This window comes from Gymnogyps californianus, chromosome 1 (genome assembly GCF_018139145.2).
Source record: "Gymnogyps californianus isolate 813 chromosome 1, ASM1813914v2, whole genome shotgun sequence".
NCBI lineage: Eukaryota > Metazoa > Chordata > Aves > Accipitriformes > Cathartidae > Gymnogyps > Gymnogyps californianus.
The window spans coordinates 22073411-22092867 of NC_059471.1; the positions used below are offsets into that span (position 1 = coordinate 22073411).

At 37.2% G+C, this 19457-nt stretch overlaps 1 protein-coding gene across 6 annotated transcripts in view; it reads left to right on the forward strand.

Annotated features, from left to right (window-relative positions):
- Positions 1-19457, forward strand: part of CDK8 (cyclin dependent kinase 8) — an 86029-nt gene that overhangs the window by 40266 nt on the left and 26306 nt on the right. For 5 of the 6 annotated variants that reach the window (XM_050911062.1, XM_050911068.1, XM_050911073.1 and 2 more), the window contains exon 4: positions 2899-3039. In XM_050911062.1, the coding sequence (XP_050767019.1) occupies positions 2899-3039 (141 nt within the window). Of the gene's footprint in view, positions 1-2898; positions 3040-19457 lie in introns of those variants that run through there. The other variant, XM_050911090.1, reaches the window with a different exon arrangement.

Sequence of the window (19457 nt, forward strand, 5' to 3'; positions counted from 1 at the left end):
CAGCTAAAGTAGGGTGCAGGAAAATGTAATTGGTTATGCAGGTGGATTCCCTTTGAAAAATGACAAACTTATTGGCTGAATAGGACAGTTTAGAGTTTTAATTACATTGCATGGAATCCATGAATACATGAAGTGAGAGTAATGCCACTGTCTATAATTGAAATTTAATTCCTATGTTTCAGTGGGAAGAGCTTTTTACTCAACTCATCTGCTGAAATTTCATATATTTGGGAGGAAGGCTGTTTATTCCTAATTACAAGATACAGCTTTGAAATATAAACATGTTGGAGGCAAAGTAAATTTGTTTTAAGATATATACCCTTTTCCTCTGTTAATTTAATATTTGTAAGCTTAACATCTGTTTGGAATACTTTAAAAAAAGGAAAATTTAAAGTAACATTGTAAAGAATCCAAAATACCATGCAACCCTGACTTCCCTGGAAAAAAGGTATGTGTGTGCCTCGAGTTAAATCTGACATATATTTCGAGCATTGCTCTCAATGGAACAAGTATTGTAATACTAACCTTAAAAGATATTAAGACAACTCGGATCAAAGGGCACAACAGAGGCAATTTGCAATGAGATGGAAATTTTGATGTATGTGTTCATGTAAGAATCGCGCAGTACAAATCGTGAGTTGTTTTTTCCTCTGCATGTAGTTTAGACAGACAGCACAAACCAAAGTAAAACTAGTTTCTTTTGAAAATGGTGTTCCTTGCAGTTGGGAATAATTCAGTAGTATTTGCCTAAGAACTAGTGTGCCAATTTTCCTTCAGCTAAGCTGAATCGAAGATACTTTCTCCCAGTTAAATGTCTTGGAAGTTCTGATACTTGGTATTGAGATTTAGTTACTAAAATAAAATTAGACGAAAAAAAGTTACCGAACAGCTGAAATGTTGAGACATTCTAAAGGCTGATGTACAAAACAACAACAACAAATCTTGAGGAAGTGGAGTAAAGGGGTTTTTTTAATGTGGAGAAAAAACAAGCACATTTTTTTCACTGCTCCCCCATATTTGTGATATGCTAAGCTACAGAAATTTAGGAATGTTTGAGTTTGGTTATTTTGTTTCAAAATGTGCTGCAAGGCTTTATAGTTGTTTGGATGATTGTGACTAGTAGTGACCTGTCCTTGTTTGTATTTATACATTTCTGCATTGCTTCATAATTAACCAAAATCACTGCAGAAGCACTTCTGTTAATGAAACACTGGCTTGTATATAAGTAACTTAGGAATGACCCTCAATTTTGACCTTTATGTTTACATGCACATACCTGTATGAACTCCAGAACTCCCCAGCCGTACCAGCTCCTCATTGTTCACTGTATCTGGATGCAAGAGACTTAGCTGCAGTGACTGGGCTGGCTCCATGCCCCAGAGAGCAGGCTGTGGACCAAGTCCTCCAGCGCTGAGCATATCTAGCCCAGCAGGTCTCAAACAAGGCTGGGAAAAGGGCACAGAATGTATTAGAGCAGGAACAAAAAAGTCCAGGAGAGCCATCTGTCTTTCTGTCTGTCTCTGAAGATTCACTGCTCTCTGGCCACTGCATGAAAAACAACATTTGCTTTGGAGTCAGTGGAAGTGGGAGGCAAGAGGAGGCGAAACTTGTGGCTTAGGCTGAGGGACGCTCGTGCATGTGGTGCTTGGCTGACTGGGCAGGGACTGTCACCTTTTCATCAATGTTTCTCTCCTCCGTGCAGCTCCACTTCTACCTTTGGCAGGGCAGGGATGTGCCTTTTCCTCCCAGGAAAGCCGAGCTTGACGCCTGAAGCAAAGGAGGGCAGGCTGTATGGAGCTGGGCTGCAGCAAGAGAGGAAAGGCAATTTCCCAGAGGGGTTTGAGTAGTTGGGTACCTAATTGGCACCTGGAGTATGAAAGTTCAGGAATGTAGGAAGAACACGTGATAGAAGTTTGGTGCCAGGTTTTGGATGAACAAGATCAGGGCTGTTTTGATCATCATACAAGTGCAAGCCATTACAGAAAAGAAGTGTGAATGCATGAAGAAGTTTGTTGTAGAAATTACCTCTCTCTCAAAAGGAGACAAACATGGAAATGGTTACCATGACTGTGACACACCTTAATGCTATTGAAGTTAGTGTACCTGGGACTCAAGTGCTAAGACAACATATCTTTTGGATTCCTCGTTGTTGCCAGATGTCATCGCCTGTGTGTACACTTATAATTGTTAAAGGTTTTTTCTATGTCTGGCTTGGTGGCTGACTTTCAGATGGATAGATTTATAGCTTTGCTCTGTCAACAGCTTCTGTTTTGAGAGTACTGTGCTTTAAGGGTATAGTAAATAAAGAAGGAATAAATCTGGGCTTCTAATTTAAATGTTTAAAACTCCCAATACAGTTTGCAAGAACTTCTGTCTGGCATTAGCTGTTAAATATTACAGTGTCATTATTACTGTAGGACAAAACCTAAAGTAAAATAATATAGGAGTTAGGTAATGCACTTTTAATTCTGTGCTGTGATATACAAGATACCAGCTTATCTTAACAAAAAGAACCCCCAAACAAAAATACCCCTCAGAACTCCAAGATCAGTGGTTTGCAAGGGTATTTGCTTTGACAGTTGTATGGGTTTTGTATTCCTCATCCCACTGTGGGAGAGTGAGTGAACGGCTGTGTGGGGCTTAGCTGCCTGCCAGGGTTAAACAGCAGCAACAACTGGTTTCATTTTTGAGAGACTTCCTTGGGACAGCGATCACTTTACCTTATATAGTATTAATTTTCTAGTACTTAAGATACACGTTTCTAGTTTTGAAAATGAATGATGAAAGGTTGAAAAAAACCTAAGTAGTCTGTAAGCAATTGCTGGCAATCTTTTTGTGTAATGCTGTAGATCAAAACATTATACTTTTTTTATTTTGATTTCTTTTTCCCCTTTACAGCATATAATCAAGTTTCACAGGGCTTCTAAAGCAAACAAGAAACCAGTTCAGTTACCTCGGGGAATGGTGAAGTCACTGTTATATCAGATCCTAGATGGTATTCACTACCTGCATGCTAACTGGGTGTTACACAGGGATTTGGTAAGTGGATCTGCAATGGGTTTTAGCACTGGGATGATGATTGAGGGCAAGGATTGGTTTTTATGAAAAATCGCTGGGAAACAAAAACATTTGTGCTAAGGGCATGTACTAATAAATATATATTTATACAAGTCAGCGGTGATTAGTAGAGCGAATTTTAAAAGCTGGCTATGATCTGATATGCTTATGACAGCAAAGTGTATCAGATGGCTGTTTTCCTTTTGATTTTTCTAAATAAACTATTTTTAAAAGTGTTCATTTAAATAACAGGCATGTTGAGGTACAGAAAATGCCTCTGGTAGTATCACTGCAGGCAAGATAAATAACTAAATTCGGCATGTGTGTAGGTGGGGGAGAGGATGATTGGCTGTAAGAACTGCTGAAAAAAAAAAAAATCCCTAAAATTATCTGTTTTACTTACGAAGGTAACTTTTGAAGGCCATTGTCTTCTCCTAATATTTATAATCTATCAGAAATATAGCCATGCCAACTTTTGAAGACTTCTGCAAATAAACTAATGTTTATCCAAACTACAGTATAAGCAAAACATTTTGAACCTGAGTTAGTGTTTCTTAACCAGCAAATTCTATTAAATGTTTTAAATTGGTGAATCTCACCAATTGTAATATATTTGCTTTTGAAATACACCCATAGCTGGCTGGGCTGGTTCTGTCTGTTGTCTTAAAACTGGGTAGTTTCCCTGACCCAGTTGTCTGTAGCTCTTGTTCTTAGAAGTAAATTGAAAAAAAATGCTATCAAAGTACGACACTGTCTATATCTGATGCTTCTAATTACTGAAATTTCATGAGTGCACGAGAGTATCATTAGTTTGACCTTTCATTCCCATGAGTCAGTATTACTAGTTCTATTCTATGCTTGGTGCAATAAGTCTGGCTTCCTTACTACTTGTCCAGAGTCACTTTTTGTCTTTGAAATAGCTTTAATAGTGTTCCTAGAAATGTAGTCAATGACTAGTTATTTGTCTTCTGTTTTCATGCCCAATAAATGCTTTTACGGAGTGCCAGTCTCTGTTTAAACTGATGGGAAAAGATTTATCTTTGATAAATAACAGTTTCAGAACTGAAATACAAGGAAGCTTTGCTTTATTAAAATAATTGTATGGATATTGTTTCTAATTTGCTGCTGGTTTTAGAAATGGAACAAAAGCCTCAGCACTGAGGGGAAAAAGTCAAGAAGATTGTGGTGGCTTTGTCATGACTCATGAAACAGTGGAGCAAAACATAATATAGAAATATATAGTGCATGTTACTACTTAGACACACTTTGTTTTAAACCAAAATGTAATGTTCTGCCTGCAATAGTACTCTTCAGTATATTTTCAAGAGGCATACAGAAAACAAATGACCTGTCATCAAGAATCTAAATTTTTCTGATGTTTTACTTTCTACAGTTTCAGAAAATTTATGAACTTAAGCATAATTGAGTTTAAAAAGAAAACCATGCATGTTGTTAACTGGATGGCTCAGGAGATTGGTAATTTATTACAGAGCCTTTCACATCTAGGTCTGTAGCTCAAATACAGTTTAAGTTGGCAACTGCAAAAAACTATTACCATCTCATTTTCTGACCTATGTGAAATGAGTTGGTGGTCTCAGTCCAGCATGAAGTTTTCTTCCAGCAGAAAAACCACCATCACAATTGGCTATCTTTTGATAATCTGAGGAAGAGACCAAAAGCTTGAGGCAGAGACTGAGAGGTCTCCCCGCTGGAACCTTGTCAAGCTGTGTCGGTGAGAATGCTATAAAAGCTGTGCAGGGGCTGCCTGTGCTTCCTCGTCCATGGAAACCTTTGGGTTTGTCATTTTGAAACCGTTCAGTTTGAGCTGAATTTAGAAGGCACGTGTTTCATGCAGGAGAAAAGACAGAATTGTATCATGTGTCATTTCTTCCTTTTATCAGGGTCCCTGGGAATAGCCTGAGTAACAGAAGGGATTCTACCTAGTGTTTTGTCTTAGCAAGACAGGGGCGTATTGGTGCGAAGTTAAGCTTGCAAGCTGGGACTTCAGTAGCACGTATATTCTGATCCAAAGCAAAATAACTGACATTAATGCTTGTTCTTAGATGTGGGTTTCTATTCCAGGATACTTGTAATATTAGCCTTCAGGAATATTGGTATTAAATCATCAATTTCAACTCCTGATTGGATGGCTGGACAGATTTATTATGGTTCTCCTACTGCGCCTTTAAAATGATAGGTGTTGCTGTAGTTTCTAAATGTTTTATGTTTCTCTATATTTAGATGTGTACAGATACACACACAGAGTTGCTCAAGTAACATGCTTGCTTTCATTTCTTATACTAGCTATTATAAGAGTGATGGTGCTTGGGGGTGGTAGGAAGCTAAAGAATATAGTACTTTGGCAGAAAAATCTGTTCTTTGCTACATCTCATAGGATAAGGATTTTTTTAAAGGGTAAGAAAGCTCATCTCTTGGGAAAGTAATTATCTGCCATCTAACTGCAATTTTCTGGTTTGGGGGTTTTGTTTTTTTTTTTTTTAAGATGTCTTAATGAAATTAGCTTTTAGGTAGGTAACATTTTAGAGTTTTTTGAGATCTTGACTTCTGTAATCAGAAACAAAATAGGGTGTAAAGTAAATCCTTTCTTGCTAGCATCCACAAACCAGGCAGTAAAATTTAATGGCTATTAAAATCACATAAATGTAGACTAAAATTAGTCTTCATAATGGTGGAATCAAGGAATCTTAATTCATGTAAGACTTGTCTAAAGCGAGTATATTCCGTATGAAACAGTAAAAACTGTAGGAAGACAATAATTGTCTGTTGTGTTTTTTCTAGTCGTGGTTTGTCTTTTATGAAGGAAATGCATACAAATCTTAGCAATAACTTAACTATTTAAATAGTTAACTCTTTGCTGTTTTTTTTCTTTCACTGGTTACATGAAAGCCAGTTCACCGTTTGCATCAGAGCAAGGGAGATGTTGATTGTATTTGTTATCTTTGAATACTGCTGTGCTTGAGTAGTTAGCTTTTCCGTAAGTCTTTGAAACATAGCAGTAAAATTTTTCAACACATAAATGTCAGTCCTTTTAAAATTTCATATTTGACTTGCATATTCCTCAGCTTTTTTTAATTTCATGACTGAGAGCAATTGAAAGCAGATTGTTTATTCATGCTCTGACTGTAGCAGGAAGGAAATAAGAACACTTCATGTAATTACCACAAAGTGCATCAATTATAGTTTTAATAATATTTTGAATCTAGTTATCAAGCATGCTTGAAACATACTGCATTTTGCTGACTTCTTTTCCTAGTATTTTTTCCACTTTATGATATCCAGCTATTGGACTTCTTCCTTTACTCAAAGTTCTTATTCTGCACTAAAAATAAGCATAAGCAGAAGACTGGCCATAGATCTGTTTTCATCAGTCTGCAACCTCAACAACGAGAAAAAAGAGAGGATGGACTTTGCAGCGTGCTTGGAAGATTTCTTCAAGTAATGGGCTCAAAATAGAGGTCCCTTTGCATGGTACAGCAACTTCTGTGCCATGCCTGTTAGCATTTAAAAGTGCATCTTTATTTAATATTAGTTTGCAGTAGTCCTGTCCGCACAGTCAGGATCCAGTCCCAGCTAAGAGATGAGCACCTCTCCACTGGTTTTGTGTGGTGACAGTAAGATTAGTCTGCAATTTAAATTAATAGTAGATTTTGCACTGAAACTATTTAAAGTGCTCATGTGGTACAGCAATGCTTAAAAACATACCAGCACCCCCCAAAAAACCCCTAAAACCACCCCCAAACAAAAAACTCCAGAGGAAATCTCACAGCTCTTGCAGTACTGCAGCTGAGACACTGCGATGAAGCATTTTTTGTTCCCAAATTTTGAGACTAAATTCCCTGGCCTGTTTGTGCATGGTGTGAGTGGGTGCTGAACAGATGAATTGCCACTTGGCAAGCCAGGTATGGAAGTGGGTAACACAGTGCTGGGCTCCTGCTTCCCATTCCCCTCCTCCTATCTCTTGCCAAAGGAATGACAACCTCTTAGCCTTTGCCAATAACATCCATGTCCTAGTTAGTCTGGGATTGTGTCGCTGTGGATGTGACCATTTGCAAACTATTGCTAGCACAGGATACTGCAGCCTATTTAACGCATTCCTAGTGTGCAGCTCAGCTAAACTGCTGCTGTGGGATGAGCGCTGTTTTTTAATAAGCTTTCAGGCAGACAAGCTTTAATCCAGTTGGAATGTAGCGTCCCGGGACCTGGACTCCTCCCAAGGATACCTGCTGCCAGGTTTGGGATTAGCGGGAACATTAAAGATGTTCTTTTAACAATAAATGAGGGGAAGCCACTGCCAGGGTGTTTTTTTGTAGACCACATCTTAGTCACTTTCCAGGCTCTGGCTGTGAATCACTTAAGTACGTGCTTTAGGCAAAGTTAAATATATGGAACTTTTACCCTGCCGTTTTACCATTTTCCACATTAGAGCTTTTGAATCCAAGGATGTCTCCCTCATCAATATTCAGGGATTACTTCAGAAATACAGGAATGCCCTTCGGTCCTGCTCTTGTGCTTACAAAACTGTGGTCATTTGAAGGAATGAACCTAAATGCTTAAAAACAAATAGTAGGAAAAGCTGTGCACATTACTAGAGAGAAGTTAGCAGCTTTTAAAAGCAGGGTGGTCTTCTACCCTGTTTTAAGTATATAAACAGATAACAGGCATTATTTCCCAAAAGGTATTGTAATGACTTACTGGTGATTTGCTTTGAAAGGAGGAAAAAAAAACCCAAAACCCACCCAAATGCAAACACTGTTTTGGTTGTCAGCTGTTGCATTTCCCAAGATTTTTGTTTCCAAGGTGTTCTTCATTATGTGTGTGCTTTCATGAGATCACAGAAGAACAATGTGTCTGGCAGAACCTTGTTTTCTTGCATAGGCTATAATAACATGCTTTCCTGTGAGCTGTAATTTACTATAATTCTAAATATTCTATAGTTAAAATAACATTATCTAGTGTTTCTTAATACTCCTATTTACAGGGAACATGAGTACTCCCTTGCTTGCCTTTCTGAGCATTTTCTTTGTCTTAGATTAAACTTTCAAACCAGTAATTAATCAAAGTGTAGAAATGATCGGAAGAGACTGCAAAACTGAGTATTCGATCCTCATGCCAGTGACTTTAAAAAAAAAAAAACCAAACCAAAACCAAAAATCCCAAACAAACTTCCCTTTTTTTTTTTTTTTTTTAAGAACTGCTGTGCAAATGTGCATCCATTTGGCTTGCTGCTTTCTTGGACATTGTTGGCAATGGCCTGTTAGGTCAAGCTCTTGATTGAGTAATGTCTGTCAGTTTTGTACAAATGCAGATTTGAAGCTAGAAATACAGAGTATATTGCTGCAGTACTACCAGCCTTCTGATCAAAAAGTAGAAGGCATACTGCTTAGAGATCTTTGAATTCACCATAGAGCAGCCTATAGAGGTACATAAAATCATGTGCTTCATACAAGCAAATCATTGTGAGGCCACTCTCTTGGAAAGGTCATAGCAATCAGGGGAGGTTCCTGAGGGGAAAAAAGCAAATGTCGCTCCAGTCTTCAAGAAGGGCAAGAAGGAGCATCTGGGAAATTACGTGCCAGTCACTCTCACCTTGATCACTGGGAAGGTGATGGATCAAATCCTCCTGGAAGCCATTTCCAAACATTTGAAAGACATGAAGGTGATTGGGAGTAGTCAGCATGGATTTATGAAGGGGAAATCATACTTAGCCAACCTGAAAGCCTTCAATGACTAGCTCGGTGGATGGGAGAGGAGCAATGGATGTTGCTTACTTTACTAAGGCTTTCAGCACTGTATCCCATAACATCCTTGTAAACAAACTGATGAAGTACAGGCTAGGTAAGTGCACAGTGAAGTGAAGTGGATTGAGAACTGACTGAGTTGATGGGCTCAAAGGATTGTGATCAGTGCCACGAAGTTGAGCTGGACATCAGTCACTAGTGGAGTGTCCCAAGGGCTGATACTGGGTTCAGTGCTGTTTAACATCATCATTAATAACCTAGACAATGGGACAGAGCACACCCTCAACAAGCTGGCAGACGATTTCCAGAGATGCCTTCCAAACTCAGCCATTTTGTGAATGTGTTATATCTTCACCAGTTGATCTGTCTTGAAAAGTTCGATTACTGCTTTTTCAAAATCTAAAATCCAGCTCATGACGAGTCAATAGAAGAGAAGCTGGGGGCAGAGAGGGAAGTGGGAGCAGGTGTAAGAAGAATATGAAAGATCAAATAGCTCATGTGGAATATGGAACAATGTGAAGAAAGCAGTGAAATACAAAACCTTTGCAGCAAAGGAGACTTTTTTGCGATGTATCTTGACTGCAGCATGATGAGAGGGAGGACATGGTGCCATTTTCTTTTCCTGAGGAAAAAAGATGATGTATCCCCAAAAGCTTTTTTTTTTTTGGAAGCTGTGTGGTCATAAAATGAAAGATATAGTTCTACTGGATCATCAAATTGTAACCAACTTTGGGTATGAAACACTTCTGTAACTGCAGTATCTCTAGAAAGAGATACCAGAGTCTTGAGAGGTTAAAAAATTTGTCAGTTCTATAGGATTAAAGTGTTATGGAGATTCGTATTTTCAGACCTCTCTTGGATTCGCCCTAAGTCTTTTATTCTTAGCTGGGATACTATTCCTGTTGTGCTAAAGCATGGAAATCAAATGGAAAAGATAAATGAAAATACAATATTCAGTCTACTTCTCCAGTTGTATTTGGGTCTTCATTGCAAGACTTTCCGATGATTTTGTAAATTGGCCATCTTTAAAGACAGCGAACAGATTTTTTTTTAATTTGGAGGCCACCCCCATTCATGCAATTCTTGAATATAAATATAATCTTTCATAGCTTTTTACAGGTTGATCATCTTTAACCTCAGATTTTATAAGCAAGTGCAAGGTCATTTAACAAGTTTTAAGTAAAGGTTGTGAAAGGATAGAGTGAAACTTGAAGATTTATGATAATATGTGAGATCAACAGATATACCTGAAAATAATTTTTATCCAAGCAACTAGTGTTTAGCAAAAATGAGAAACCAATCCTAAAAGTTCTTGATAGTCTTTTACTACACAATACTGTTAGATTCCGATCTATAGTAAGATGAAGTGCTGAATAGGGCAGCTTTTGGTAGATATTTTTCTGATTGCAAGTAAAAAGCTTGTTTATAAACTTGATTCAAATGAAAACGGGGGTGCAAGGAGAGGTCAGAAATCTTACAATTTCAAGAACATTTTCCAAATCCATCTCTCTTAGACTACTGCTTTTATTCAAAGCCCCATTTACTTGATCGTCAAGTCCAACCTCATCTGAGTATCGTAAAGATGAGTAAGTTTTTTTAGCCTTTTGTTATCTTCTGCAGGTGTTTCCAAAAGGTCTGACTGTATTGGTTTGATGTACTGACTTCTGTTTTGTTTGTTGGAACCTAAATTTAGTTTATCAATAACTTTTTTGCTTCTTAGCTCAGTATTTCTTTTCCGTAAATATTTCTGAAAATAATTAAACCTCTGTGGTGATAACAGCCAAGTCCCACAACCTTGTCATTTACCACTGGCAGTGATACCAGCAACACTTTTTTGCTCTATTCATGAACATACTGTGTTTTGAAACTACAGTAAACACAATCTTTGTTTGAAGTTTAAATGGAAGGTTAAGGTGGAGCAATGTATATATTATAAGAGCTTTGCTAATTTACCTAGCCAATAGTGTGACCAAACCTAGGCAGACTTACTCTTAGACTGTTATTGCCTAGTAAAGTTTCTGAATTGGGAGTTCTGTAGTCAGTGAAAACATACATCAAAGAAGTACAAGGTGCAAAAAAGAAGCAGAAAAAGTAAGGCTGTTTATTTAACCACCAGTTGTCTTAAGGACAAATGAGTACAACACAGATGAGTATTTGGAGACACGAAGTTACATTACATGATTATTGATATTTTAGTGAGATATTTTTCACTTACCTGCTGCAGAACTGTCAGACACAAGCAGCAATGGAAGCAGAGTATTTTTTCCTGACATTTCTATGTCATTGTAAATCAAACAATTTTTAATCTCTGATCTCAGACCAGTTAACAGGTAGTGAAGAACTGTTGCAAAATGGGAACTGCAAATTTGAGGCTGAAAGTTACTTGTAGTTTTTCTTCACGTGGCTATAAATGCTGTTGTGAAGAGTACTGCTGTTGTGAAGAGTACTGCTTTTGTTTTCTCTCTCCTGCTTCCCCTAGAGCCCTTCAGTGCTAGATAGAATGTTTCAGGACTGATCTTTATAACCATTTACATCTTTACCTTACAGGGTATCAAATCAAAGCAGGCCTTTTCAGTGCCTTTCATCAAGAATTAATGTCATTGTAGTGGCTTTTGAGAAGTTTGTCCTTGTCTGGTGGAACATACATTTAATAACAGCACCAGAAACACATGTGTCTGCATATTGCATACTGACTTACAAACTGAAAACAAGGTGGCACTTTAGAGTTTTAGATAGGAGAAATGATAGCATTGCTACTACAGTCTCTAGGAAAAATAGCTGAAAAAATGCAAATGGTGTTACATGTTCCACAATAAAAAAAACCTTTATGTTGGCCTACTGATACTGTGTGGCCGTAGCCTGGCTGCTTAAGGAGACAAAGCTTACCTGGGCATGCTGGTTTTTTGCTAGTTCCCCCAAGTACACTTTGTACTTGTTAGCAAATTTCAGATCTATTTGGTAAAAAGATACGGTATCAAAACAGTAAATTTTTTCAAATTTCATGAAAAGCAGATGTCAAATAGAGGAGGACGTGTTCTGGGAGAAATGCATTGAGAGTTGCACCAGGGCCATTTCAATTTGGTTTGTCTGCACTCTAAAGATAGCGGTTCACTGGTCATTCATAGTGCATGCCTCTCTCCACTGGCCCTGTATGCTTGGTCATCAAAACAGATGGCAGGTGGGAAAGGAGCCTGAGGACTTTGGATGTGGGAAAGAAAGGCATAGGAGGGAGCTGGAGTATGTGCAGTGAGAAATGCAGGAGAAAGATCTAGGACTGAGATGCTGAGAATGTGGGCTTCAAGAGCTGCAGCCATCAGAGAACACCTTGTCTTTTTAAGATGCTCCAGACTGAAAGATTTCATGATGAAAAAGAGAACGAGTGAATTAATAATACATGAAGTATGTGAAAGATCTAAAAAAGTTTTTTTTAATGAAGGCTTTTAATAAAGATTTCATATCTTTGTTCTTTATTGGAATTATTGAAACCTCACAAGTGTCCATTACCCCTTCCCCAAGAGAATAAGGGCTGATCAGACTGTAGTATCTTGATGCCTATAAGATTCAATCTGTCAAACTTACTAACAACTACTGTTAACTATGAAGAATGCTCAAAAAGGTACTGCCCATTTAAAATTGTATATAATGTATCTCTTCTGCAGGATCGCTGAATGAAGGTATGGAGAATTCTATAGCAGACTGATGTAATTGGGGGCAGGAGGAATATGTAGCAAAGCAGAAAGTTGAATAATTGAAAATCTTTTTGTAGGAAGATTACACAGATCATATAAACAGTGTTTGGAAAAATGCATAGGTGTTGCTCAAGTAGCATCATGTTTAACCAGAAAATGTCAAGGATTTTTGTAATGAATGTTTTAATAAGAATGTGTAGAATGAAGAAAAGGGGTTTTTTAATATGGATAACTGGTTTGGGGAGATATTTTTGATCCCCATATTGCTTACAAAAGCAATACCACTTACATTTCATGCCAGTGTATGTAGTGCTTTGTTATTTCTGACTGTGAGGAAAATCGGACTATTAGCAGATTGAAAGGTTTACTCAAGTACATTACTTGTGAAGTTGTAGGAGCTCCTTGTGAAAGTTGCCTTCATTGTTTAACTGTCCAAAAGGCTTGAGGTTTCTATTAATGGTTCTTTATTAAGCAACTTTCACAAGAAAGTGCTTAGAAATGTGATGTTCTGAAAATATTGTCAAAATTGACAGTTGAGGGATCCCATCACTTCATATGTGCCGAACTTGGTATTTTCAGTCATAAATTCATTTAGCAGTTGTTACTGCAGCAATTTCAGAGTCCATTTATACTGCCCTTGCAAAGGCTTCAGAAAAGAAAAATAAGTTGTTTGCAAAAGGAATGTGCATTAAAACCTGTGCTAACTTCATTCTGTCACGCAGTACAAAAAAATGGGAGAGGAGGGGAGGAGGAGGAACAGCAGGATGTAGCTGTTTGGATGTACAAAAAGATGGTCAGATGACCACTGTCTTCATAACAAAAATTAAGTCTTTGAAGTGTTCAGTGTTTCACAACTATTTTTTATTGAAATATTAGAAAATATTCTGCCTTCTGGTTTCAGTAGCTGAGGATTTTTGACTGCTGCAAAGGAGATGCCTTCCTAGCAAGTGTAATTACTCTATCACTCTGTCTTGAACTTCTGCACTTTTCAGAAAGCAGGATGCCCATGTGCAGAACTAGCATTCTTTATATAAAGAGGGCTCAATCCTTAAGGTGCTGTTTTGTTAAATGCGGATTTAGTAAAATACTTCTGGTATTGCTTTTTTCAAGCTTAGAAATATTTTTACTTTTTTAAATTCCAGGGCATTTAAGTAGATTGATAACTGAAGTAGAATGATGTAATGAGAATTATATGGGTCTAATATCAGTAATATATTGAGGAATATCATTCATATATGGATACCTGATATATAGATAATTTTTATATCTATCTGTGTGTGTATATATATATGAGGATTTTTTAAAGTAGTTTGAATCTGTTTTTATCTTTTTAATAGCAAAAGTCCTGCCTGAATTAGGTGAAATTTTGGGGATGCAAATACATTAACTGATGGGCAGACTATACTAGCTTTCTTTCTTCTCTGTAGCTTTAAACTTGTTCTTTTGTTACTAGCCTGTTTTTTATGTGCTGACTTTCCAAGATGTCCAGGTATCTGATTGTGGTGCTGGAAAGAGAGTAATGTGAGTAATCCTTCACTGTTTGAAGGCTAGCTCAGTTATCTCAGTGCATTGCTGCGCAGTAGTGATAGGTCAACTGGCTGAGATAACTCTCATATCCAGATATAGAAGTACAAATAGAGGTAAGACTTCTACAGAGGAAAGGCATTCTAGAAACTTCAGATCTAATTCCTGTCATAAAGGTAATGAGCTGTACTAGCCAGACAGAAAAAGTATCAACATAACTTTTGGTTCTGACATGAGAGAGAGGTATGGAGGACCAGAAGCTCTTTGATCACAAATGTACCTTTGAAGTAAGCTTAGTCAATAAAAACCCTGCAGTAGGATTTAGTAGAAACTCTAGAGTACGATTTTAGAAACACTTATATGCAGTTTGAAGTTTAGGGGTTTTTTTATACTAAATAGCTTGTTAAGGTTGTGGCAAAGTTATCACTGCATAAAATGCTGTGGAAGATAGGAATATAAAGTGTTCAAAATAGAGGAAATAGCCGTAATTGTTTTGTCTGCATCCTGCTGTAGAAAGAAAATGCAGTAATCTGTATGAATGATCCATACTCATAATATAGAGGAAAAGTTGAAAAGGTAAGAAAATCCCTTGATTAAATCTGAGCAGTTTCAAAGTAGCCTGTGAAAAATTCACCTTATAAATAGGGCGCACTTCTCCCATATAAAAGCTTACTCTGTATGAACTCCCAACTTTATCCGACTTGCTCTGAACACGAGTGACACAGAACAATCTTTGGGGCGTTGTTTGAAATACGGTGTTTGTTCTGTGCACAAAGGTGCTTTAACAAGTAAGCACAAATAAAGCCCAGGCAACCACTGGAAAGTGCATAGTAATAAATTGCGTAGGCTTTTCATCTTTTTTATTTTTTCTTCATCCAGAACAGGAGGAGTTATGTATTAGTCAATACAAGTAGGGTGATATGGAAGTGATGAGATTACTAGTTAAATGAAAAACAAAAATAAAATAGGGCTTTTAAGGAAAATGGCATGGGCTACCACAACTGCATGCAAACCAAAGAGTAAATAAGGCAGTTTTCTTCCTTTGTGTGAAAGTATTAAAAAGTATGAGATTACAGTACTACTGAATGCCTGTCAACCTGCAGAAGCTGCTCCAGCAAAACAAGTGAGCAAAACCGGTACTTGGTGTTTTTATTACCCATTCAAAATCCTCACTTGGGAGGCAGAACTGTAAATTGAAAAAGGAGATGGAATTATATCTGGAATAATGGTGTACCTAAAAAACAGTTTCACTGCACGCTCTCCTCTTGCATTTGATCCTGCTCTGACATGTCCACAGTATCCAGAGTCATCCTGACCTATGGACAGAGTAATCGCTTGTGTAGCAAAACCCATGGGAAGTATATTTCTGCAAGACTATTTGTTTTAATTTACTAAGTTTGTTATTACACTTTTGAATGACGTGTTAATGATATCTGACATGTTAGATTTCCTGCTATAATAACGTTTTTGCCTATGATATCCACCTTTCCTTCCTTGGAGATTTAGTACAGAAAGTCACACCCTGCAACTTGTCCTGATGTACATTTTTAGGGAGTGGGAGAGTTGGCCTGAAAAGTGTAACTAATTTTTTTCTTTCAACCTTAATTCAGTTCCAGTGAGAGTGATAGAAAAGCCTGTGTATTAGGCTATGTACAGGCTTTAATAAGTTACATTGCCCCAAGTTGGCCATAGTTGAGTGACAGCAACAGAAGGAAATTCTTGGAGTGTGTTATGAGCATAAAAATGTAATAGTGAGGCCAACAGCTTTCATCGGGCTGAAACAGAGATAAAATACGGTGATGGTAACTAGCGGAAGGCCTCCCTGGCATAGATACAGCATCCCTGTATCTTCTATACTATCCAAATACTTTCTGTACTTTTAAAATTTTTGAGCATGTGTGCTTTGATAATTTAGGTTTTTGTTTTTGTTTGACTGTTATTGGTAATTTTAACGGTTCCTGGTTTTAATGGGAATTTTATTTAGATGCTTGATTTACTTTTTTTAAACAGTTCTGAGATGTCCTTTATAAGAAGGTAATTAACAGGAAGTATTAAATTAAAATAGATTTTCTGAATTTTCCAGTGCTTGTCACAATTCATGTGTTTTTGTAATTAAAAAGATGACTTTAATGTTTAGATTTAATACATGTTGAGTTCTGTGGAGCCATTGTTTTCACCAGTGTTTGTAGTGGTCTTTTGATGAGAATTTATTTTAAAGCCCCAAATCAGTTAATAAATGCAACTGAAATTGTCTTAATTGTGAATGCACATCTTTGAATTCAAGAAAATAAATTAGCTTCAGAAAAGTGCTGATACTATCATTTGAATATGGTTGTATTGACACTTTCATTGTGCTAGAGTACTATTTAGCATTGAAGTAGTCAGTTTTGTTCAAAGTAGAAAGAGAATTGAATTATTTTCTTTAACCACAAAATGTTTAAAAAAGTCAGTTCCAATCCCTAAGAATGCAATAGGGGAGCATCCCACCTTGATAATAAGGAAATGTTTTGGTGTATGTTATGGTTACTTGAAGATCAACAAGGTTGTTAAGACAGATGTACCTTAAGAAGTATAAATGTTTGGTGGGTCATAGACCCTGAGATGGGGTGTGAATTTTGCAAGGCTAGCTGAAGGCTAGTAGGTTTTGGCTGCACAGTTTTTTGTGTCAGAGGACCTAACTGGGAAGTGATAAACCCCATCAGTACATTAAGATTTCTACTGCTATGTCACAAAAGTGCTCTTCCAAGCAGGCTACAACTTGGTAAGCCCTTGCAGTTGTCTTTCAAAACCTTTTTGATTTTTTTTTATGCCAATGAATTACAAACTTCACAGCAAAACATTTTTAACTTACTTGTGTTTCATGCTTCTCAGGCACTTGCTCGCATACAGCTGCAGTTGAATTTTTTTGTATGATTGTGGGGTTGTACATTTGAATCTTTTCCTGTATTGTTTAATGTAATATTTTGAAGTGTAAAATACTAAGAAGTCATTCAGTCTAAATCTTAACAGAATCATTGAGGCCATGATTGCAAAAGCAAAATAATTCAGGGATAAAACCACTTTGCTTAGTATTGTTCTTTTAAAGTTAAACTGTTTTTTCAAATGAAAACCAATGTTACACTTTTTTCAATTATCTTGTCTCATCATAGGTGGAAATGGGTGGGATGGCCAGTTCTGAAAATTGGTGGCACAGCCATTAACAATGCTCAAATATTAGTGGTTAACAAAAGTCACTGGTGTGACTCACCCCATCACTGTGAACCCTCTACTGAGTAATGTTTTAGTAGCCAAATTCTTAAGTATGGGATTATCCAAATGAAAATTGGTTAGGATGATACTAAAACCTTATTAAAAGGTGCATTAAAAGGGAGGTATAAACAGGGTGAGTCTGTCCATAAATATACATGGGACTACTGCAAACAGTTAATAAGTGGGGGGGGAAAGGTAGCATCTGCATTATAATACCATAGATAATTCAAAGGAATTTTGGTTGCTCATTGGTAAGCATGTTTAAAATCAACCTTTGAAAACTAACAAGTTCAGAAACAGCCTAGTAGCAAAAAATATGTGGAGTAATAGTTCCTACAGACCTGGTTTGATGCTAAAAGTAATAGGTATCAAAGATGACAATGGCTAAGCTGTCCAAAAATGCCAGTTTTTTTCCTCACTGCTTTGATGAGTAAAACTTACTGGAAGGAGGACCCAACAGCAGAATACCTTTCCTGGAGCATGAGAAAATGTCCTGTGATTTCCAGACATCTAGTATGTGGACATAGAATAAGTAATCATCTCCCGCTCCTATGAATAACTTGCTGTGAGCAACAGGAGTGCTGTCTTTTTTTGATATCACATCTCATCAAGACATAGATTGGTATAATTTTCATGTTGCTTGCATTTTTATCTTCAAAATAGAAAACCAAATAAGTTCTAAAGTCTGAGTTTCCCCTCTGAATGAACACAAACGTTTTCAGTGTATGTTAAAAGCATATGTGACTGCAATGTTTGTTCAAATGGAACAATGATGTAAAAAAAAAAAAAAGAGAGAGAAAATAAGTAGCAGTCCTGCAGAAAAGATGTGAAGAAAATACGTGGCGCGTAACCTTAACGTGAATCAATAGCCTTACACAGCGAGGCAAAACCAGATACCATACTGGGATTGCGTAAAGTGGAAGATGCTGTGCAAGGCATGTAAAACGATCCCTTTGCTGTATTTAGCATTAGTGAAGCCTTAGCAGGAGCAGTGTGTAATTTGGAAAACTGGAGTTCAAGCAAATAGGTGGCCCAAGGCATAACAGCTAGAGGGAAGCAACAAGAACGATCATGCATCAGAAAAAATAACCTACTAGGAAACACTGAGCAGAAGAGTGTTCTTTTAATCTAGGTGATAGGACTGAGAAGAGATGTAGGTCTTCAGAAGTGTAAGAAGTCCTTGCAGTGAAGGAGTGGTTGTCTACTCTTTCTGCTCATGTATAAGAGAAGACGCAATGGGAGTAACCTCATTTGTTGTGTTAGAAGGAAAGGAAAAACACTGCAATAGAGTGAAAGAGAGTAGACTGCCTGGGAATTGTGCAGCCTTCATCATCAGAGACTTCAGGATCAAGGTGAACAGAGACCGGTATCATGTGTCAGGTCAGGCAGATGGATGAGGTGACTGCCTGAAGTTCTTCGCAGACCTGTGAACCTGTCGGTATAGCCTCTGGTTTTTTAGCTCCTTTATTTGAAATTAACCTGCTTCTTAGGAGTTCTGTTTGCACTTTGCAAATAATGATTAAATTAGAAGTACCTAAAAATATTTCAGTGAGGATCTTTGTTCTCTCTTCAGTAGTAATAGTGATTAAATGCACAAGATTAGGTTTTGTCTAGGAATCACACAAGGAGTCCTACAAAGCTAGATCTAGGACAAGATAAGATTTAGTGCTGTGCCATGGTCACAAGGCCATTCTTCCTTGAGAATGAATTATTCCCCTGCTGCTGAGGTGGGGTGTTGGGGGTGGTGAGGTGATTTTTCTTAAATTTCATTTTATAGGGTTGTCAGAAAGTTGTTTTGTTGGTCTCTGAAGTACTCAGCTGTACATCACTGCATGGCTCTTCACATTCGGTTTAGGATCATAACAGCTTTCTCATTTACATTTGTCTGGCATGAGCAAATTATTTTACTTGATGGCAAAAGTAAATATGCCTCTATTAGAACAAAAACGAGTGACTTCAAAAAGTTGATAATTTGTAATTATAAAAAAAATAGCTGTTTTAAAGTAGTGTGTTTTCAGAACACAGTATAAAAATTGCTGAAAGATTTTTGTTCACTTGCTCAGCCCAAGCGATTTGAATAAGCACTTTTAAACTTTCATTTTCTCTGGATAATTAAAATTAAATTTAACAAATTAAACTGAACTTTGTCCAGATTTCTCCCTTCTATTTCTAATGACTG